Source organism: Paramisgurnus dabryanus, chromosome 2 (genome assembly GCF_030506205.2).
Source record: "Paramisgurnus dabryanus chromosome 2, PD_genome_1.1, whole genome shotgun sequence".
In the NCBI taxonomy this organism is placed as follows: domain Eukaryota; kingdom Metazoa; phylum Chordata; class Actinopteri; order Cypriniformes; family Cobitidae; genus Paramisgurnus; species Paramisgurnus dabryanus.
The window spans coordinates 33,882,753-33,903,248 of NC_133338.1; the positions used below are offsets into that span (position 1 = coordinate 33,882,753).

Consider the following 20,496-nt stretch of genomic DNA (forward strand, 5'->3'; position numbering starts at 1 on the left):
TTAAGATGAGCAGAGGTTTTAACCCGTTTGTATATCTTTCTGTGATTTTCTCTCTTCCTCTCTCACCCCCTGTTGACTGTTGCTTCCAAATCCATTTGTTCTTTTAAGCTCGTGATGAAGTAAATTGATAACCAGCTTTTGGAAACTAAAAGGCGGAGACATTTGTACAGTAAGTTCTTTAACCTCTAGAACAAGATGTTTTGGGAACATTACTGTAGATGCTAGATGTTTCGGATAGTTACACTGCTGATGAGTTACCACATTATAAAGAAAATAAAACTTACCTGTATAAAGTTTGCTACCAAGATTGAGTTTGAGTTGGAAGAAGGCTTCACATCAACACAAAAAGTCCAAGGCAATAAAATAATGTTAGAAATAACAAAAATTAGTAGGGATAATAGAAATAAAAATTTACCTGTTTCAATAGCAATTCAAACCAACAAATTATTGAAGACTTTTTTGACAAAATCTTTGATCAGAAAGTGATCGATTCTGAAGGCTCTGAGGTATTTCCTGTTTAAATATTAACTGTTATGAATGTGCAGTGCACTAGGTGAGGGTGCACCTGAGTCTGACCTCACTAAAGGCCACGGCTAAAGCTATAATTCACATCTACACTCATTTCTGATGAGTCAGTTTTGTTGACACGACAGGTAGCAACTTTTATTATCCTAATAAATTGCCCTGTCAATACTGCCTGGCTAGCTGATTGAGGTGATTATGTGACCCTGTCTGTGAAAACCCAGCTAAGGTGACAGAAAAGATTGAAATCAATGTGAAGACAATGACTGAAATGCAATTTTTGTGCTGCTATGACCTCATGATTAGGAAACTCACAGACAGGGTCACATGAAACCCACAACCTAATTAAAAAGCTAAAAATATTTCAATTTAGTATGTTTAATTTACCTACCATGGACCTAATGTTCAATAGCAAATTCTACCCAAGTTTGTGACTGAATAGGTATAAAATGTAGTAGTACCTCAAACACTGCTAAAACTAAAATAAAGGACACAGGACCCCAGTGCTACTCATACCTAAAGGACAGTGATCACTAGAGACAACAAAAGAAACTATTCATACATACATACATGAAATGATATACAGTGCAGATGGAAACAAGGACAGTGTATTACAGTGACATTCAAGTATATACATGACGTGCAGGTAAGCATGGTAAGGGCAGAGTGCATATTTGATTTGGGGGTGGGGGCATTATTGGCAGAGGTGACTTCACTCGAATGGAGCCTTCCAAAACTTTAAATGCCGAAATTATACATTTCTTAGGTACATTTTTCTTAAATTATTTATAACTAATGTATTTAAATGCAGTTTGTTTACTACTGATCACCTATCGATCTTACGATTCTCCCACAAATCTCTGGCGCAGCTTGTTTTTTATAAAGGCTGCATCCGAAACTGCATAGTTTCCTAATAGTAGGCAAGAAACAGTATGTGACAATGACAACATGATAAATGTAGTATGCCCGGATTTCATTCATACTACACACATTCATTGCATATAGAACAAACTTTTTTGAGCTCATAAGTTTACAGTACTTATTGCTACATTTTGTCTGGATTTACCTTTTAACTTTTTCACGGCCAAATGAACCTACACTCACACAAAAGTTGTACTTTCTTGTCATTGGGATGATACCTTTTCAAAAGGTCCTAATATGTAGGTATATTTATATAACATCAGGTATATTTATAACACCAGCGTATTCTTTAGAGGTACCAATATGTGTACTTTTTGAAAAGGTACCCCCCACACACTGACAACTTTTGTACCTTGATGTTCCATTTTTCGGAGAGTTTAACTTGTCCATTGTAAATCATTCGTAACAACTTAATATTAATACTGAATTCAAAATACAGTAAACTGATTGTTCCCTAATGCTGGCTTGCAACCTGTCCAAAATCCGGTCACACTTCAAAGAAAGAAAACTGCAACAACAATAACAAAAAATGAACACAAAAGATTCAAAAGTTCTAATTGTCATGCAGGTGGAACACAGGAAACAGGAATTTCCTATTTGTTCTTTGAGGTTAACATGTGATCAAATGTCTCTTGATTCAAGCTTTTGAGTTTGCCACTGATGCATATTTTCGTTAATCAATTAATGAAAGAACGAAACAGTCCTAAGATTCTGCCAAAACAGCATGAAATTAATCCATTTTTTAACACACACTCTTTATTGTTTTCATCAATTTTATTTTGAGAGTCAATCGAGTTAAGTACAAAGGTCCAATGGGTTCACCTTTCTCCTTCTCCCTTCCCTTCCATCTAACTTACTGTTCTATCTTAATAATGTTCTATTTTATGTTAACAAATGTAAATATTTTCTACTTTAAATACTTTAATACATTTAAAAAAGTTTTACTCCATTTAGTGACTTAAGTTCTCCTGTGTTCATTATCTGCTGCTAAACCATAAAGTTTTAAGAGGCAAAAAGCAAAAACGTATATTTTTTGTGTGTTGAAGTATTGATTGCGTGTTTTCTCTTATAAGCCATGTAGTTACCAATTAGATCCAGAATTGCATTTTACTTTAGAAGTCGTGACACATGCGATTTAAATGCGTCCTATTATTACATTCTCATACGACCATCAAGATAAACCAACTGTCTAAATGTAGCATAAATAAGCAAACCAAAGCGCAACACTAGCCGAATAGCGGTTTTGATTGAATGTTAGTAGCACGCATGAATACACTGAACATCTCATATCTGATCATATTTACTGGATGAACCGACATACAAGATCAAAGCGCTGTAAAACCATACAAAAAGTATTCAAATACTCACAGTTGTCTCTGACTATACTCTGCAGACTTCAAGTGAAAGTGAATACATGTGTGAACTTGGGCTGCGCAACTCACGTAACTGAAAGAATGCGCAGATGACAGAATCTCCATACGGTTTTACTACACTAACTATGGTTTAACTATGGTTTTTAATAACCATGATTTTGTGGTAACGGATTTACTAGTAACTTTGTTTTAATTGTAGTAAAACCATGTTTAATTTTCATAACAGATGGATGTTGTAAGGAATGCATCACCAAAAAGCTTAAACAAAACTTGCCTGTATTTATAAACTGTTGTTGAATGTGTATGTACTTCATCGTCTGCCCCCATATTGCGTGCTTTCTACACAAAGGAAATGATGCCAAATGATATCATCTTAATTGTCTGCTTGGCACCAGCAGGCTTAGAGGTTATGCGGCCAACGCCATTTTAAATAAACAATATGTTGCTTCTCAAACGTTATCAAAACTTAAAAATTCTGAAAGAAAAACGTTTGGAAGTTTAGGTAACTTAAACAAAAGTATCTTGACCATGATCTAAATATGTTTGTGTATATATAAGCATATATAATATATATAAGCTTCTTTTAATACAACACTAACATATTTTTATATAAAAGGTTTTGGCTGCTATCCCCATGGCTGCTGTTTGCATGTTTCCTGGCCGCTGTCCCCTGGCTGCTGTCCCCAGGCTGCTGTTTGCAAGTTCTTTGGCTGCTCTTCCCTGGCTGCTTGTCCCCTGACTGCTGTTTGCATGTTCACTGGTTGCTGTTCCCTGGCTGCTGTCCTCTAGCTGCTGTTTGCATGTTTTTGGATGCTGGCCCCTGGTTGCTGTACCCAGGCTGCTGTTTGCATGTTCTTTGGCTGCTGTTCCCTGGCTGCTGTTTGCTTGTTCACTGAATGCTGTTCCCAGGCTGCTGTTTGCATGTTTCTTGGCTGCTGTTCCCTTGCTGCTGTCCCCTAGCTGCTGTTTGCATGTTTACTGGTTGCTGTTTCCTAGCTGGTGTTCCCTGGTTGCTGTTTGCATGTTCCCTGGTTGCTGTTTGCATGTTCTCTGGTTGCTGTTCCTTGGGTGCTGTCCCCTGACTGCTGTTTGCATGTTCACCCGTTGCTGTTCCCTGGCTGCTGTCCCCTGGCTGCTGGTTGCATGTTCCATGGTTGCTGTTCCCTGGCTGCTGTCCCCTGGCTGCTGTTTGCATGTTCCATGGTTGGTGTTCCCTGGCTGCTGTCCCCTTGCTGCTGTTTGCATGTTTACTGGTTGCTGTTCCCTGGCTGCTGTCCCCTTGCTGCTGGTTGCATGTTTCTCGGTTGCTGTTCCCTGGCTGCTGTCCCCTTGCTGCTGTTCGCATGTTTACTGGTTGCTGTTCCCTGGCTGCTGTCCCCTTGCTGCTGTTTGCATATTCAATGGTTGCTGGTCCCTGGCTGCTGTTCTCTGGCTGCTGTTTGCTGTTTCCTGGCTGCTGTTTGCATGATTTTTGGCTGCTGTTCCCTGGCTGCTGTCCCTGGCTGCTGTTTGCATGTTTGCAAAGTAAAAAAAATCTGTCATTTCTAAAACATATTTTTCCAGCACTGAAATAATTTCTTAATACCGTATTATTTTAGACATTATGACTAAATTGTGACTCAGGAAACAAATCTCAGCATTTTTTTCTCAATAAATGAATTTTAATGAATTATGATGAAATGCCGCCACATCCAAAAGCCACAGGGCGCTTTCATGCAGAAAAACTCCATTTGTGCCACAGAAGAAGTATCGTTACAAACCCTATTCCAGAAAATATCTAGAGGCATATTTATACTGCTGTTCTTCAGATTGTTTAAGGTATTTTCATGATAATAGAGAATATTTTGAATGATTGTGTTTGACGAGTGTTGCTTTTTTAAATGCACGTTATAAACTAGTCAAACTCGTAGTGTAGATTGATAAGGACTTCCAACTGATCACAGAGCAGTAGTACATGCACAAGCTGTGCATGAAATACCGAATCGGAGCCTTGCGATTAAGAATTGATTTCAGACAGATTTTTTTAATGGGAATGCGATGCATCAATGCCCATTCCTACAAGGGTGTGCAGTCATAACTGACCCAAATACTGTTACCAAATAATGGTCAAAAATTGGCCCAAGCTGGGGCAGCGCTTTTAAAAGGTCCTAAGTAGAGCAAGTTATTTTGTAAGTTATGTTTAGGTTATTTAAAAATAACCATTAGAAAACTAGGTTACTTTAAAAATAACCACCCTGCAACGTTATGGGAACGTTATTTTATGGTTCCAAAAATAACCACTAGAGAACGTTATGTATTACTTTTTTTAGGTTATTTTAAAAATAACCACAGTGCAACATTATGGGAACAATATTTTATGGTTCCAAAAAAATAACCACTAGAGAAAGTTATGTATACGTTTTTAAAGGTTATTTTTTAAAATAACCACCCTGCAATGTTATGGGAACGTTATTTTATAGTTCCAAAAAAATAACCATTAGAGAACGCCATGTATAAGTTTTTAGGTTATTTTAAAAATAACCACCCTGCAACGTTATGGGAACGTTATTTTATGGTTGCAAAAATAACAAAAAAGAACGTTCACAGAACTTTAGTTTTTGGTTCCCAAAAGATTACCAAAAACTAACGTTAGGGGGAAGTTCTGTGTTTGTTTGGAAAACACTAAACAACTTTAAAAACACTCCACCTCCAACAGCACTACTATTTGATCTCCATTGGATTGTACATGTATTTAGCATTTAAACACATACTTTATATTTGCTTAACATATATTCCTGATCCTAGAAACCTCTTTATGAGATTGCTTTGATTTTGCTGTGTCATTCTAGCATCAAACTCACTGTGTCATTATGGCTAATTATTTATGCTCAAATTGTGCAGATTCTTTATACACAGCAACATTTATCTTACATAACCTCCACCAAGTTACATTTACATGTATGGCAGGCATTCTTATCCACTGCAACGTGAGATTGGTTAAAATACAACAATCCAATCCGGTTAATGTTTGGCAAATTAAAATGTACATGCTTAAAGGGGTCATATTATGAACATTTTTAAGATACAAAATAAGTCTTTGGTGTTCCCAGAGTGCATATGTGAAGTTTTATCACAAAACATGGACAAATACACTTCTTCATGTTCGATGAAAAATAGGCTAAAATAGGCTAAGAAACGATTTAAAAAACAATGCACTGAAACTATTTAAAGAGTGATAAATGAACAAGCTGCTTTTGTTGTAGGCTATTTGTTGTGCAACTGTATTGCATAGGCAACATTTGTGTTAATAGTCTATTTATGTTTGTTTGACCACATTATATTGTTAGGAAATACATTTTTATTTTATTTTATTAAAATATGAGATGTTTTAAATGGGTAGGCATTATGGGCAAGAGCTTCAGCCTACACCTGTTTCAGACAATGTTGTTGTTAGCTCAACTGTGTTGAACAAATGTTGTCTGTCTGAAAATAAATCATTCATTCATAAAAGTCAGATTTTTAGGCAAGGACCCCTTTAAAACAGAATCTGTAAAAGGAAGTCGCCTGTAGAGGGAGACTGTGGTTGGTTTATGAAACTTGCTGCTTCTTGGTATAGATATTCAATAAAAAATTCCTCATTAAATATAGCTGTTGCTATATCATAATCAAAAGTCACGTTCGGTCACACACTGGTTCAATGTTATTTGCATTTATAACTGTATTCATGATAGGCTACACAACCGAACAGATATTTAGCTCTGTGAAACTTTTCCTTTCTCTGTAATTTAAATCTATTTAGTTTATTTAATTAGAATGACTTTATACTGACATAACGGATCAAGGGTTACTTCCTGTGTGTTATACACACCCAGATTATTACTTCACAGATTCCCGAAGTCTTGCTGACACATCTCCACAGCTCACTCGCTTAAGGTTAGGGGGTTTTATAAAATAAATAGTATATTTTAAATATTAAAACAAACAGTATTTTGAATATTTGGTCGTTGTAAATTAAAACGATTCATTCACAGGTTTTCGTGTGTGTTAATTTAATATTCTTAAAAGAGAAACTGAAACTTTTTTCTTTCTTCCCTGCGTATCTTCCTGTTAATGTTCCACGTGCTTTTCTGTAACACCGAACATATGTCTGTAACGTAAAGTTAAATACAGTATCTTAGAAATCCTGTTCTCCACTACTATGGGTTATATCAGTAGGTGAGATTGTTTGGTGTTTGTGAAATGTTTTACTTGAATTTGTGACAAGTAAATAATTAGACGATATTTTTTTAGACGTGACGCCGATCTACCGTAGCAAATGAGAACAGAGCTCCTTTGATTGGCTGGTGCATGGCAACAGGAACAATAGAGAACTGATACGAAATTTGTATGCGAAACCCGTCTGTCAGCAATATTTTATTAATTCTTTATTAATAAATTTTTCTTTATTAATTTTATTTTTAAAGACTTGGAAACTGACATTCATATTTGAATCTCCATACATTGGTTATTGTATGCCTTCAGATATTTCTCAGGGTCAGTTTACTGCAGCTGTTTTGGTTTTGTTGGTGGTTTTAAAGCATTGTTGCCCTTTGAGACAAAAGATGTGTTAAAAATGTGTTTTTACTTTTGTTGTATTAATGAATTATGCTGGGAAGCACTTTGCTCGACAGCATTTGTTTTACATGTGCTATAGTTTGCGTTCTATTGCAAATATAATATGGTTCTGTGGTTTTAATACAGTATGTCACTTAAAAATTAAAAATGTATTATTTCTGCTTTATTACAGCAAATTTCGGGTTTCTTTTTAAATAGTTTAACACTGCACAAATTCTATTCAAATTCTATTCTATATGTTTTTGTATTGTTTCTTGTAGGCATACAATGGATCTAAATGGATACTTCAAAAGAATTGGTTTTACAGGCCAATTTGACAAAGCTGACCTGGACACCTTGTCCTCTATTCACAAGATGCATGTTATGAATATTCCATTTGAGAATCTCAGTATTCACTGTGGAGAGAAGAACACCTTGAACCTGCCAATAATATATAATAAAATTGTCAAGACCAATCGTGGAGGATCATGTTGTGAAAATAACATTTTGTTCTCATGGGTCCTAAGAGAGATGGGCTACAAATACACTACACTAAGCTCCAGGCTGTTCAATGTGCAGAAAAATGAGTATAACTCCATGGAGACTCATCTTATAAATTTGGTGGAGATTGATAGTAAAGGTTACATTGCTGATGTAAGCTATGGGGTGTCAGGCCAAATCTGGCATCCCTTAGAACTGATCTCAGGAAAAGATCAGCCACAGCCTCCAGGCGTGTTCCGCCTCCTAAATGATGGGGCGATGTGGGTTCTGGAGAAGACCAGAAGAAAGCAACTGGTCCAAGATCAGACTTTTGCTAATTCTAGCCTCATTGACAAGCGCCTGACAAAAACAATATATCGCTTCACATTAACCCCACGTGATACAGAATACTTTCTGGAGACATTAGAGTGGCTGCAGACAAGCCCAGAGTCTTTGTTCATACTCAAATCCATTTGCTCCCTTCAAACTCCAAAAGGCTTCAGAGCTCTGGTTGGCTCGACTTTCAGCGAAGTCACATTTAACCCACAGGAGGATTCAGACTTTGTGGAGATGAAAGAAATCCCAGATTGTGAGATAGAGGCTTTGTTAAAAGAAAAGTTTAACATAGTGTTAATAAATAAATTTACACCTAAAAACAAAGGAACTTATTGCATATAGCAATTGCAAATGCTTGTTTGTGCCATGAAACATTATTTAAATAAAATGAAAATATTACTGCATATGTCAAGTTTGTAAGCAAATAAATAAACGTTATGTTATGACTCATGACTATACATTTTTCAGTTATAACGAGTAAAGAAAATGCCAAGAACTAAAAATATTTGATAAAATAACCCAAAGGCGGATCAGAGACTTAGTTGTGTTCGACATTATGCGGTCGAGCGACCTATGACACCCAAATGTCGCGATTTGACTTTCGCAATATGGCTTTAGAATCGCTCTCGCGATACTTTGATGCCATATGCCTACAGCCTGCGCAGAGCCGCATAAAGTTGAACACGCCTTTTAACCCAGTAGTGACAAGTTACAGAGGGACGAGATTTCTTTAACATGTGACGCAATATGCTGTAGCCAATGAGAACAGAGCTTCCTTGATTGGCTAACGCAGCCTCACCGCAGCTGCGTGCTTCTGCAGGCCTGGAGAACGACTATAACACTGAGGGGACAAGCAATGAATTCATTAGAGCAAGCCGAAGGTATTTTACAAACACTTCAACTATTATTTTAGTGCACAGATCTCCAAGTGTAATCGTCAGTTTTTAGGAAACTTTTAGTCTGTGTGTTATGTCATGTCAGGTTTATTGTACTGACACTGGGCTGCTAGCATCTAAGCTAAGACTATTTTAGAAGTTAGAAGCAACATACATTTTGTTAACGTTACGCATGTATGTATGAGAAACAGCAGGCAGCCTGCAAACCGAAATTCAAGACTTTCAAAAACAATACGTGTGTCCTATTGATGAAAGCCTGTTATGGCATAGCTTTAAGTATCGGCTTGCCCATTGATATGCTAATATGAGTGTGATCATGTCTGTCAGAGTTCCGTGTAACAATGTGTATTTCTACACATACGTAACTACACACAAACTACACCTAACGTTACAAGGTGCACATCATTTGTTGGCTACAAGAGATTTTTCTCTGTATTTTAGGTCAATTAATGTCTTTCCTAATCTTTGCATTTTTCTCATGTGTACAGCTTATCTCCAAACGTATGTTCTGGTTTTGCCATTCCACTAATTTCTGTCTTGTCTTGTTGCTGTCTCTTACAGTAATGCAATTTGTGTGCTTCTGAATTTGTTTCAAGTCAATTTATAGAGGACTTAACATGATGAAGAGCATGATTTAACTGAACAAAGCCCATTGAAGACCTTATGAGAAACAGTGACTGCTGCAAGCAAGTCACTTTATTGCAGAGCAGCGTTGGGGCTCCTAAAGATGTTCAGTGAAGGTTCAGCTCAGATTTTTTGGGGGGCCAAATTTTTTCACACAAAGTATAATAAACCATTCCTACAAACTGTAGACTTCACTTTGTGCACAGGGTGCTATTATTCTGGAACAGATAAAGCCCTCATCAAACTGCCGGAACAATGTTGGATTCTTTTGACTGTAATGTAGATGATGTTTGACTCGCATGTTTTGCTGATGCACTTCTTTTATTTCTCTGCAGACCTGAAGGCTTTTGAAAGGAGACTGACAGAGTATGTGTCTTGTTTACAGCCAGCCACAGGCCGTTGGCGCAGTAAGTCTCACCAGCCTATTTGGTTTACTCCTTATTATATACACAAAACTTTATATACAACAGTTACTTTGTGGTTGTATTTAACACATAATTATTATACAATTGTATATACAATGTATTTCTTAACTTGAAATAATGCATATTGTACCTTACACTGTCTAATCTTATTGTGTAAATGTTTGCTTTCTTTGTAGTGATTCTGATTGTTGTATCTGTGTGCACAGCCACCGGAGCCTGGAATTGGCTGATAGATCCAGACACTCAGAAAGTAATATTATGAGATTTACTAATAATTTTATGGCAACACCACAATAACTTTGTATTTGTTACATAGCTCTCATTTTGCCAGTGTGTCCTAAAGATGTTTGTCTCTCATTTCCTCTTTTCCCACAGGTTTCTTTCTTCTCATCTTTATGGAATCATCCATTTTTCACAATCAGCTGTGTGACCCTCATCGCATTATTCTTTGCTGGAATACATAAACGAGTTGTGGCTCCATCAATGTATCCTCAAAAATGTTCATATTCTTAATAATCTTAACATATTAATGCCATTGCCAAGATTTAGTACTGGATGAATCGAAACCTTTCTTGTTAACTGCCCCACAGTGTTGCATGATTTATTATCAGTCCATGTACTAGGCCCTGTCTCCACCGTAGCACCTAAACACAGCTAAAAATGTCAAGCATTTAGCTGAAAACGCTTTTTTTTTAGCTAAGCCCTTGGTTGCTATAATGCTTCTGTTTTATTTATCAGTAATTGTATGATGTGTTAGTTGGTTGGTGAGGTATTTGTCCCATACCCCCTCCACTGTGATAGGACCACTGAGTGAAAAGTGGCATTAATGAACTCAGCATTTCACCAAAAGTTTAACATTTTCCAACACTGAGCGTGGAAAAAAACTGCCAGCTGCTGGGGTTTTTGTTGTGGTGGACACAGGGCCTTTAAAATTAGACTCTCCATTAGACAGGCAAAAGGATCTTTCCTTAACCTGGTGTTGCAGTATTGCTGCTCGCTGCCGGACAGTACTAGCAGAATATAACATGTCGTGTGATGATGTGAGTACTTGTTTTTTTTTCAACAATTTTCTTTTGTAATTACTCTCTCACTTTTATAAATTTAGACTTAAGACTACCATGAAACATTTTGTGTATGAACATTTAGATTTTGTTTCCTCCTATATTCTAGACGGGAAAACTTATTCTGAAGCCGCGGCCTCATATCCAATAGCACTTTGGAAGAGAGAGGAGTGAAGAGTATATCATATCATATATAATATTAATTACTGAGATTGCACACGGGCCTCAGTGCAAGAAGATTATCCAAAGTGTATGGGAGTTGATCTCACACACAATTCCCACTGCAATTTATAAAGGAACAATGGCAACTCAAGGAAATGCCCCTCTTGAAGAAGACCAGTGTTTCTGCAATTTTAGATAACATCTCTCATACTATACTTCTTATTTTTCTTTTGAAAAATCTTGAGTTTTATTTGATTGTGGATTTTGATATCCTCATTTGTAATGCCATGGTCTTATTTTAGATGAATATGGTATTTGTATTTTAAGCAAATTGCTGAACACATAAATAAATATTAAAGTGTAGATAACTATTCACTTTACAATGACTTAAATACGCAATGTTTTTTTAGAATGTCATGCCTATGACTTGCTGCTTTTGTTGTTTTTAAAAGACTTTTATGCGACCAAAGGCTGCACCAGTTGTTTAACATTAAAGGGAAATGGGCAAACGCGTCTTAGTTTGGTCTCGTGGTTGACCAAGGTTTTATTTACTTCACTAAGTGACTTGTGTTGGCGATAATAAAAAGGTTTGTTGAACGAATTTTGTTGTTGTTATCATTGAGTTCATATTTAGACCCGCGCATAACGCGTCGTCTCCGAAAGTCTTGTTTCTGTAGTACCATATGAGCTCTGTCGGCCACCGTACATCTAGTAAACATGGCGTCCGACGAAGACGGCGATGAGGATTTTGTGGCTTTTGGAACTCCGTTAGAGCCTCTGGAGGAAGGTATTATAATCATATATCAATGCCATCAATAATAAAGTGGTCATTCTGGTGAATTTTAAGACGTTTGACCCAAAATAGCATTAAATAATAAACTGTGAAGTCGCAGCTGTAGAAATTTATGGTATGTCTTTATCTCAGACGAACCCATCAGAAAACCTATACCTGTGCACGAGCAGACGGTTAAAGATGAGAAGGGTCGTTACAAAAGATTTCACGGGGCTTTCGCCGGTGGTTTCTCTGCTGGTTACTTCAACACAGTGGGCTCTAAAGAAGGTCAGTTAAGTTACCCTCACTCCTCCTGTACTGTTTTAATCTATCTGAACAAGGGTTTCGTGGTCAAACTGTCCTGCCTGCTCTGTCGTTTAGGCTGGACACCATCAACATTCGTATCATCCCGACAGCAAAAGGCAGAGAAACAGAATGCTAGACCAGAGGACTTTATGGATGAGGAGGTTAGTGTGTGTGATCATCACAGCTCTCTTACTGAACCCTCAGATCTGCAAAGTGCTCAAGTGTGTGCGTGCTTGTCTAATAGGACTGTGTTTACTTTAGGATTTTGGTGAGCATGGTATTGCCCCACAAGAGATTGTCACTTCAGCTGATTTTGCCTCGGAGAGACGGGATCAGATCAAGGACAAAGCACGAGCTGTCAACTTTCTTGCTGCTCCCATACCTGGGGACACTGGACTGCTGGAGGAGCTTATTGCCCCTGCACGGTACGTATCTGCCTAATGTGGACAATTTTTTATACACAGTTGCCCACTAATTCATGTATTTGGGATTGCATCATTTCTAGGTCATCTATTGGTGTGCAGCTGCTGAGGAAAATGGGCTGGAAAGATGGCCAGGGAGTCGGGCCCAGGCTAAAGAGAAAGCAATCCAAACAAAATGAGAGTCAGTATTGCAAATATTGTACTACCTGACATAGAGTTATTATTCTGAGATGCAGGGCTTGGTTTTGTAATACCTTTTAGCATTTCAAACATTTAACTATTTTTTCCTCATCTTTTAGAAAATGCAGGTAGATCTTATGGCTGTGCGTTACCGCCCAATGGATCAGAGGAGTCAGAGGTGGATGCAACCTAATGTGTAGAGATATTATAACAATAATTTGAAGAGTATGATGTGAAAGTGATCCCAGATTTCTGTTTTAATTCTAAAGCCTTATTTACTACTGAGCTCCTCATAGTCAGACTGACAAACTCGTATACCTGGTATTTTTTCATCCAGGACGATGATGATGATGAATTTGCTCCGGAGAATGTGACCTTTGCCCCCAAAGATGTGATTCCAGTTGATTTCACCCCTAAAGTTGACTCTCATGGGCTGGGTTACCGGGGACTGAACCCCCTTCAGGCCCTGAGCGGTGGATTAGGTGCAGGGCAGATAGACCTCTTTATGCTTCACTCTGACAAAACAACCAGCTTGATCGGGGATAAGAAGTCAGGAAAGCAGCGCAGAGGAGGGATTGCAGGACAGGTAAGGCCATGTGGTCTAAAATAATCCTATATTTTATTTAGAGTGCTTACATAAGTGAAATTGATTCAATAATTCTGTTAAAAAGTGTCAGTGCTGACGCCATACATGTGAATAGGCATTTGGAGTCGGAGCAATGGAGGAGGAAGATGATGATATTTATCATAAAGACTCTATGTCCAACTATGATGCCGTGCTGGGAGGAGAAGAGCCAGGGGATGGGCTCTACGGATGGACTGCCCCTCAGCAGTATACCAAGAAGAAAAATGGTTGGTGACAGGATGTCCTCAACTGTGTTTTCTGTTCATAATATCATCATAGTTACAGATTTTATTTGTTTCAAATAAATATACGTTAGAAACATTATAAACTCTCCTAAAATCTTATCTTCTTTCTTACAGATTCAAATCGAGATGCTGCCTATTTAGGTCGAATTTTGGAGGGGTTCACACTGGCCTCCAAAGTCACATCAGAGATGAAAACAGTAATACACTTTACATTCATAATAACTCTAGGATTCAACAATCATTTACTAAGATTTTATCATGTAAGCTGTGCAGTTAAAGTAGGAAAACTTCTGTTTTCCAGGTATATCCTCCCCCTGATTTGCCACGTGATTATCGCCCTGTACATTATTTCCGGCCTGTGGTTGATTCATCTTCAGTGAGCCCCATTGTTGCCCAGGCACTGCAGGCTTCACGTGGATACCTATCACAGGATACACCCAAGCAAGGCCGTCACACCTTGGATTCCTCTCAGAGACGTGAATTGCTTGGAGAGACGTCTCTACAGGGTAAAGATCACTTTTAGTATGTGTTTGTCAGAGAGTATCAGTAGAATAGTAATCCACAATTATATGCAAAAGTGAATTTAGGTCTCGGCTCCTATTTTTAAAAGTTCAATTTTGGCACAGAACAGCCGCTTTTTACAACTCAGTCAAGTCCTGTCCTACATTTTTTGCATGTGTGTGTGTTGAATATCCCTTTCCACTCAGAAAAAAAGAAGGCTTTTCAAGGTTTCATTTCTATAAATTAATAGATTTCCAAGAACAGTTCATCACCCAAAATCATTTTAAATTCAGTTACCTGCTTATCTTTTTACCTCCACCTGTTTGCATGTGCGCTTGTGTGTGTATTCTACAGGACCAAGTTCTGTGTTTGAGCTGCTTGGCAGTAAGGAAAGAGAGAGGCTGAATGAGATTCGCAAAGCATCCAAAGAGCAGAATAGGTCTGAAAGAGACCTTTCTTCAGCTGTAGATCGTGCTGAGGTGGTGGCTTCAGCGAAAGCTGCTGTTCTGCAGGCTCTGTCCAGCCGTTTTCAGTCAGCCGGCCCGCAGTCTGACTCCAACTCTCAATCCATGACCTCCCAAAATCAACCTCAGCCATCTTCTGAGACGCAGATGGCTTTAAACGCCTGGTCCGGTCCCACAGCAGATGCCAGCAAAACCTTTAAACCATTTGCAAAGAATCCTCAGAAACAGGCTCGCTATGATCTGTACATCAGCAGGCTCAAACAGGGTGACAGAGGTAAAAAATATTATTTTGACTTTGTGTAATCTCTCTTTGCCTGTCCTGAACCTGATTTTGGCATTGTGTGGTGGTCGCTTGCAGATGCCGTGGAGTCTAGTCTGGACACTTCCATGACGGAGTGGGAGAGAGGGAGAGAAAGGGAGGAATTTGTGCGTGCTGCATTACTTTATAAGCCAAGCAACTCCTCTCTCTCCTCACGTTTTACACGTGCCAAGCATGAGGATGACACGGACAGTGTGGAGGTCACAGCGGAACAGGAGGTGGGGAGCTCTTCTTTGAATTTAGACTGATAATTTTTGTCATTTGCTCTCTCTGTTTAATTAGTTATAAGTCCAGGAAAATAGTTCAGTGACAGTGCAACAGAAATGTTGATGATTAATTCTTTTGTCTACTGTATAGCTTCATGTTACTGTTCTTTTATGCATTTCCTATGTCCATCTCAGAATGATGTAGATGATAAGCAGGCCGCTGTGAAGATGAAGATGTTTGGGCAGCTGACCAGAGAAACGTTTGAGTGGCACCCTGATAAACTATTGTGCAAGAGGTTCAATGTCCCAGATCCTTACCCAGGGTGAGACACTGACTGAATAAAATCACACTGTGTACCTTAAAGCATTTTCCTCATGTATGTTCCAATAAATGACTTATGTTCCAAGTTTTTACTCAATGGCTTGTTTTTGTCTCATTTTGTTGTCAGGTCTGGTACAGTGGGAATGCCTAAAGTAAAGAGAGATAAGTACTCGGTCTTTAACTTCCTGACCATACCTGAAAACAGCCAGGTAATCAGTGCTCCAAACCCTCCCAGCACCAGCACAGCCCTTCCCCATACAGCTTCTAGTAAGAAATCCAGGTGGGACGTACCAGGGCAGGTTTCCAAACCTCAAGACCCACTCAGTGCATTCCTCAGTGAAGCTCGCAGTGAGGTATCAACGGTTCAGCAGGCCGAAACTGGAGTTAAGAGCCAGAAGGACACTTCCGCCACTCCAGAGGTACCAGTGGGTTTTAATTGTGTATATTAATTTATAATATTTTTTATTATGGACAGTTATTGGTACAAGATAATCTGATAAACTGACATGGTGTACAAAAAAACATTTATAAAAACATTCAAGAACTCTGAAGCTTAAGCTAGCTTGTTGTAAATTAGGTACCCAGTACAGCATCATCTGAAGAGCAGCAGAGTGAGCAGAAGACCGAAAAAGAGGAGGAGAAAGATGAAGAAGAAGAAGAAGAAGAAGAAGAAGAAGAGGTGAGGCCTCCAATGGATCTATTTAAAGCCATTTTTGCCAGTTCATCAGATGAGAAGAGCTCATCTTCATCTGAAGATGATAGTGAAGAAGAAGAAGTGAACCCAACAACATCTGATCCAATCAAAAGCACTACAGGCAGATCAGACCCATCCATCACAATTCAGGACACTCCTGCTCCTGATCTCAGCAAAGTCACAGGTAAAATCTTAGGGCGTTTTACAGAAGAAAATCCAAGTAGGCAGGACGGTGTCTAAGGTGTCTATTTTCATACAGTTATTAACTTCTTTTTTTTACTTCTCAGATATAAAGCATCTTAAAACCCAGAGTGTGCTGTCTGCTGATATAACAGAACAAAATGCTCAGTCCTCTGTAAAGGCTCCTGCTAAATCTGGTGAACTGGATGAAGAGGAGTTTGGCCCCAGATTACCACCTCCTGGTCAGTTACTAGCTGCACAATTTTGAGCACCTTAATAAGTGTAGACTGTTTGTTGGGATTTGTTGGGTTAGGAGTGATCTAGTTTTGTTGTGGTGTGATGATAAAGTTAAACCTAGATTTTCATGATGCACAAGGGTAAGGCATATGAAGTTGTGGAAGTACTACATCTAATTTTGGAGATTCCAGATTGTGGAAACAATCTTAAGACCTAAGTGGCTGGTAAAGATCATAGAAGACCTCAAAAGCAAACGATAGGATCAATTCCAGCTAAATCTCAAGATTTCTGCAATAATATAAGAGTTTATGTGAGAGATTATTTGAAGTTATGGTATATATAAATATTCAGGTTTTACCTCTTTCCTTTTTAAGGGCTTGTGCTACCTGCATACTCGCCACAGTCAAAAAAACAGAAGAAGAAAGATAAAGAGAAACACAAAGCTAAGAAAGACCATAAACACAAGAAAGAGAAAAAGGTAAGGTTTTCAATAAAAAACAAACGAATATGGGTTGACCAACAGACTGCTTTGCAAGTTAGACTATTTATAGATACACCTTTTCATTTGTCTGTCTTTAACTTTTCTTTAGAAGAAAAAGAACAAGAAACATAAGCATAAAGGTAAACATAAGAAGAGAGTTGAGGAGTCTAACAGCAGCTCAGATGACTCTGACGCCAACAGTGAAGATGAATCTAGAGATGTTTCTACTAGTGAACTACTTCAGAGGTCAGAGTGGTTTATAATGCATTTATCTTGATATATGTGCGTCTAATTTGACTGCTTGAAATATGCTAATCTATGTCTCTATCTCTCTGACTTAGGTTGAAAAACCTTAGGGACAAGAGAAGTTAGACCCTGCGAGGATTACGTCTAACTAAATAAATTAAAATAATGTGTGCGTGCGTGCGCGTGTGTGTGTGTAGTAGGTGGTTTAATTTGCATCTACTAGCAATTTTTTATGTTGTCAGATGATTTTGATTAAAAAATGAAATTAAGAGCTGAGTGTTTATTACAGTCACATAAGCACAGTATTCACTTCACATGAACAGCAGTGTTTTCATGTAATGTTCATGTAATTTTTTTTAGAATTGGCTCTACTAAATTACATGTCTTACGTTCTGCACACACAACTGTTGCCACAATGATTTTCCTCCTATTACAAATTTCAGGGTTCCCGCGGGGTCTTAAAAAGCCTTAAAAGCATTGAATTTATGAATTTGGAAATAATACCTTAAAAAGACTTAAAGTCTTAAATTTTGATGTCTTGGTCTTAAAAATTGTGCTGTATGTAACTTCTCCATATTGTATTTTTCCTTAAAAGTTTCTTTGTCAACCACATTTTGATTAAATCAGGGATGCAAACACATCGCTTTTCGGCGCCTGCGGCTTTTTATTATTAATGGCATTTTGGTTGCGAGCACTTCGTGTCTCTCCCGATGAGTCTGCTGTTTCTCGATGAATTGGGTGCGACATGAAGCGAGTTCAGCGTCACATGTTTCTGAACTTGAGCAGAGTTGTATGCATAGAGGTTTTCACGGAGGACCGGGTCCGATTAACATTATGTGTAAAACCCGAGGTGATCGGAAAACGGCCGTGATCAGAGTCAGTCAGCGCTAAAGTTCACGTGCAGTTTCAAGCTGCGTGCCTCCGTTTCTATTGCGATAACAAACTGGCTTGGTTTGAAAGTCACGACCACGCGCTGCAGTTTCTTTCTCCGTCCCTTTGTTTAATAATATTATTATTAATGAACCATCTTTTTATATCTAAAAAGTTTGCTCAAAGATCACAGAGATAGTAGCAAAAAAGAAATGTGAATGTCAAGCCCATTGCACGAGCAAAGCTCAAGCTGACTCTAGATATAAAAAACGCAAAGCTCTAATATAAAGTCACCAAACACTGGGACAGCAAGTAGACTTTTGAATCTAAAATAATAAGTGGATTAAGCTCTTTTAATCTGCAAGAGAGGAATCAAAAGAGGCACTTTTACTCTTTCTGCTCTATCTAAAAAGGAAAGAAAACTACATAAACCATAACACACCAATTACATTTATAATCTCTAGACCTGCACTTTCTATCATTAATATACTATACATATTATTGTATTCAAAAGAGTTTGATAAAAGGGGTCATCTACACAAGTATTGCTTCATATGTCAGTGCAAAAACAGTAAAGTGTCAGCTTTGTTCATTTATGATTGGGTTTATTAAATATTATGTGAAATTAATATAAATGAATGCAGCCAGATGGAAGGCCCTGGTTATGTTGCAGGAGGTGGCCAGGAAGAAGAGGAAGAAGGAGTAAAGCAAGAAGTGCTAGATAGTTCAATAAGAGTTTTGGTTTAACATAAAAAAATGAAGTTGAATATTCCAAATTAATGTTGGCATCTTTTGATTTTTGAATTTCATTGTACTCTATATACCTAGTTTGGTAGGGATGGCAGGGGTCGGTGGCAATGTAGCCTAAGTATCTGGATATTTGCCTGGGTGTGAGGGCTTAGATTACCTTTCTCTTTTTTGAACATACATGTGTTTGCATCTCTGTTTGTTTAATAACGTAGTATAAATAAAGAGTGGCGGATCCAATAATTGAGAACGCAACACAGTCCCGGGTCACAGTACAAAATACTGCGAACACGTGATGCCTTCAGTAAATGAAGATCAACACAACCATAGACTGCAACACAACACAGCAACAGGCAAATGAGAAGCGGGAAAAATCAAAGAAAATCTCAGAAATTCCTTAACAACTTAACATTGTTTGGCAATCTTTCTTGTGGCCTACTAAAAAATTTTTTTTCACACCTGCTTGGCTTATCATCTTTTTACCCATTTCACATCGGAAAAATAAATGAACACAAGTTCAAGGATTTTAGTTTTTCTTTGCTGGTAGGGACGTGAAATGGGTATTAATTTTTTATATAAATGGTCTTAAAAAGGTCTTAAAAAGACTTGAATTTAACTTGAAGAAACCTGTAGGAACCCTGAAATTTGTTTGATTGGATATAATGGTCCTTAAAATTGTGACAGCTTTGGAGCATTACAGCATAGTGGCTAACATGGTGTGTGTGGAGAAAATATGCTTATGTACAAGTCTAATGTTTATTTGATATTTATAACAGCATAACTAAAATCACACAAAAACAATCATTTGATTTTTGTCCCAATTGTACAACATTCTGTGAGGAAAATGCTTGTAAAGTCACTTCACCCTCCCGAAGCTGATGATCATCCTTAATCATATAAAGTGGGTCACAAAAGTGAGTACACCTTCACATTTCAGCAAATATTTTAGTATCTTCTCACGGGACAATATTATAGAAATCAAATTTGGATATATTTTACAGTAGTTAATGTGCTGCCTGTATAGCAGTATAGATTGGCTGTCCTATAGACCATTTCAAAAGATGTAAACAACACTGGTCCAGAAGCACTTCTTGTTTCAGTTATTTAACACTAGATAAACGTTGGGATAAAATACAACCAACAGAACATATAGAACCGAGTCAAAAAGTTAAACAAACATCTTAAAGATAATTATATGTGTTTGAAATAAAAAACAGTCACAAACTGAAACAGGAAGTGTTTCTGGACCAGTGTTGTTTACATCTTTTGAAATGGTCTACCTGTATAAAAATAACATGTAGCCATTT

The 20,496-nt window shown here is 37.8% G+C and overlaps 3 protein-coding genes across 5 annotated transcripts; all 3 read left to right on the forward strand.

Moving 5' to 3' along the window:
• The first annotated feature begins 61 nt into the window (after positions 1–61).
• LOC135778885 (arylamine N-acetyltransferase, pineal gland isozyme NAT-10-like) lies at positions 62–8,650 on the forward strand. Of its 2 annotated transcripts, none has more exons than XM_065289536.1 (2): positions 62–169; positions 7,670–8,650. In XM_065289536.1, exon 2 carries the CDS (start codon positions 7,677–7,679, stop codon positions 8,544–8,546), a length of 870 nt encoding a protein of 289 aa, XP_065145608.1. In that variant the 5' UTR covers positions 62–169; positions 7,670–7,676; the 3' UTR covers positions 8,547–8,650. The 2 variants fall into 2 exon arrangements, with proteins under 2 accessions (XP_065145608.1, XP_065145607.1); XM_065289535.1 differs by lacking the exon at positions 62–169 and adding an exon at positions 6,678–6,728.
• A 294-nt stretch (positions 8,651–8,944) lies between these two features.
• Positions 8,945–11,973, forward strand: cnep1r1 (CTD nuclear envelope phosphatase 1 regulatory subunit 1). The gene is made up of 6 exons (XM_065289532.2): positions 8,945–9,085; positions 10,060–10,131; positions 10,326–10,399; positions 10,525–10,634; positions 11,135–11,189; positions 11,320–11,973. The coding sequence occupies exons 1-6, from the start codon at positions 9,061–9,063 to the stop codon at positions 11,359–11,361; spliced, it is 378 nt and encodes a 125-aa protein (XP_065145604.1). The 5' UTR covers positions 8,945–9,060; the 3' UTR covers positions 11,362–11,973.
• Positions 11,974–12,038: 65 nt separating this feature from the next.
• On the forward strand, positions 12,039–17,841 carry gpatch1 (G patch domain containing 1). 2 transcript variants are annotated; one of them, XM_065289530.1, is made up of 19 exons: positions 12,039–12,159; positions 12,298–12,432; positions 12,526–12,611; positions 12,712–12,875; positions 12,956–13,053; positions 13,172–13,230; positions 13,390–13,638; positions 13,754–13,904; positions 14,037–14,119; positions 14,224–14,428; positions 14,778–15,161; positions 15,246–15,424; positions 15,608–15,735; positions 15,862–16,153; positions 16,312–16,612; positions 16,716–16,850; positions 17,220–17,323; positions 17,436–17,572; positions 17,668–17,841. In XM_065289530.1, the coding sequence occupies exons 1-19, from the start codon at positions 12,090–12,092 to the stop codon at positions 17,696–17,698; spliced, it is 2,991 nt and encodes a 996-aa protein (XP_065145602.1). In that variant the 5' UTR covers positions 12,039–12,089; the 3' UTR covers positions 17,699–17,841. The 2 variants fall into 2 exon arrangements, with proteins under 2 accessions (XP_065145602.1, XP_065145603.1); XM_065289531.1 differs by having other exon boundaries at positions 17,439–17,572.
• Positions 17,842–20,496: the final 2,655 nt, after the last annotated feature.

What these genes read in the sequence shown, in the direction of transcription:
- LOC135778885 (XM_065289536.1), top strand. Translation starts at nt 7,677, where the DNA reads ATGGATCTAAATGGATACTTCAAAAGAATTGGTTTTACAGGCCAATTT.
- cnep1r1 (XM_065289532.2), top strand. Translation starts at nt 9,061, where the DNA reads ATGAATTCATTAGAGCAAGCCGAAG. An exon ending in TTCATTAGAGCAAGCCGAAG is followed by an intron (nt 9,086 to 10,059) that starts GTATTTTACAAA and finishes ATTTCTCTGCAG; the next exon opens with ACCTGAAGGCTTTTGAAAGG. An exon ending in AGCCACAGGCCGTTGGCGCA is followed by an intron (nt 10,132 to 10,325) that starts GTAAGTCTCACC and finishes CTTTCTTTGTAG; the next exon opens with TGATTCTGATTGTTGTATCT.
- gpatch1 (XM_065289530.1), top strand. Translation starts at nt 12,090, where the DNA reads ATGGCGTCCGACGAAGACGGCGATGAGGATTTTGTGGCTTTTGGAACT. An exon ending in GTCCCAGATCCTTACCCAGG is followed by an intron (nt 15,736 to 15,861) that starts GTGAGACACTGA and finishes TTTTGTTGTCAG; the next exon opens with GTCTGGTACAGTGGGAATGC. An exon ending in AACACAAGAAAGAGAAAAAG is followed by an intron (nt 17,324 to 17,435) that starts GTAAGGTTTTCA and finishes ACTTTTCTTTAG; the next exon opens with AAGAAAAAGAACAAGAAACA.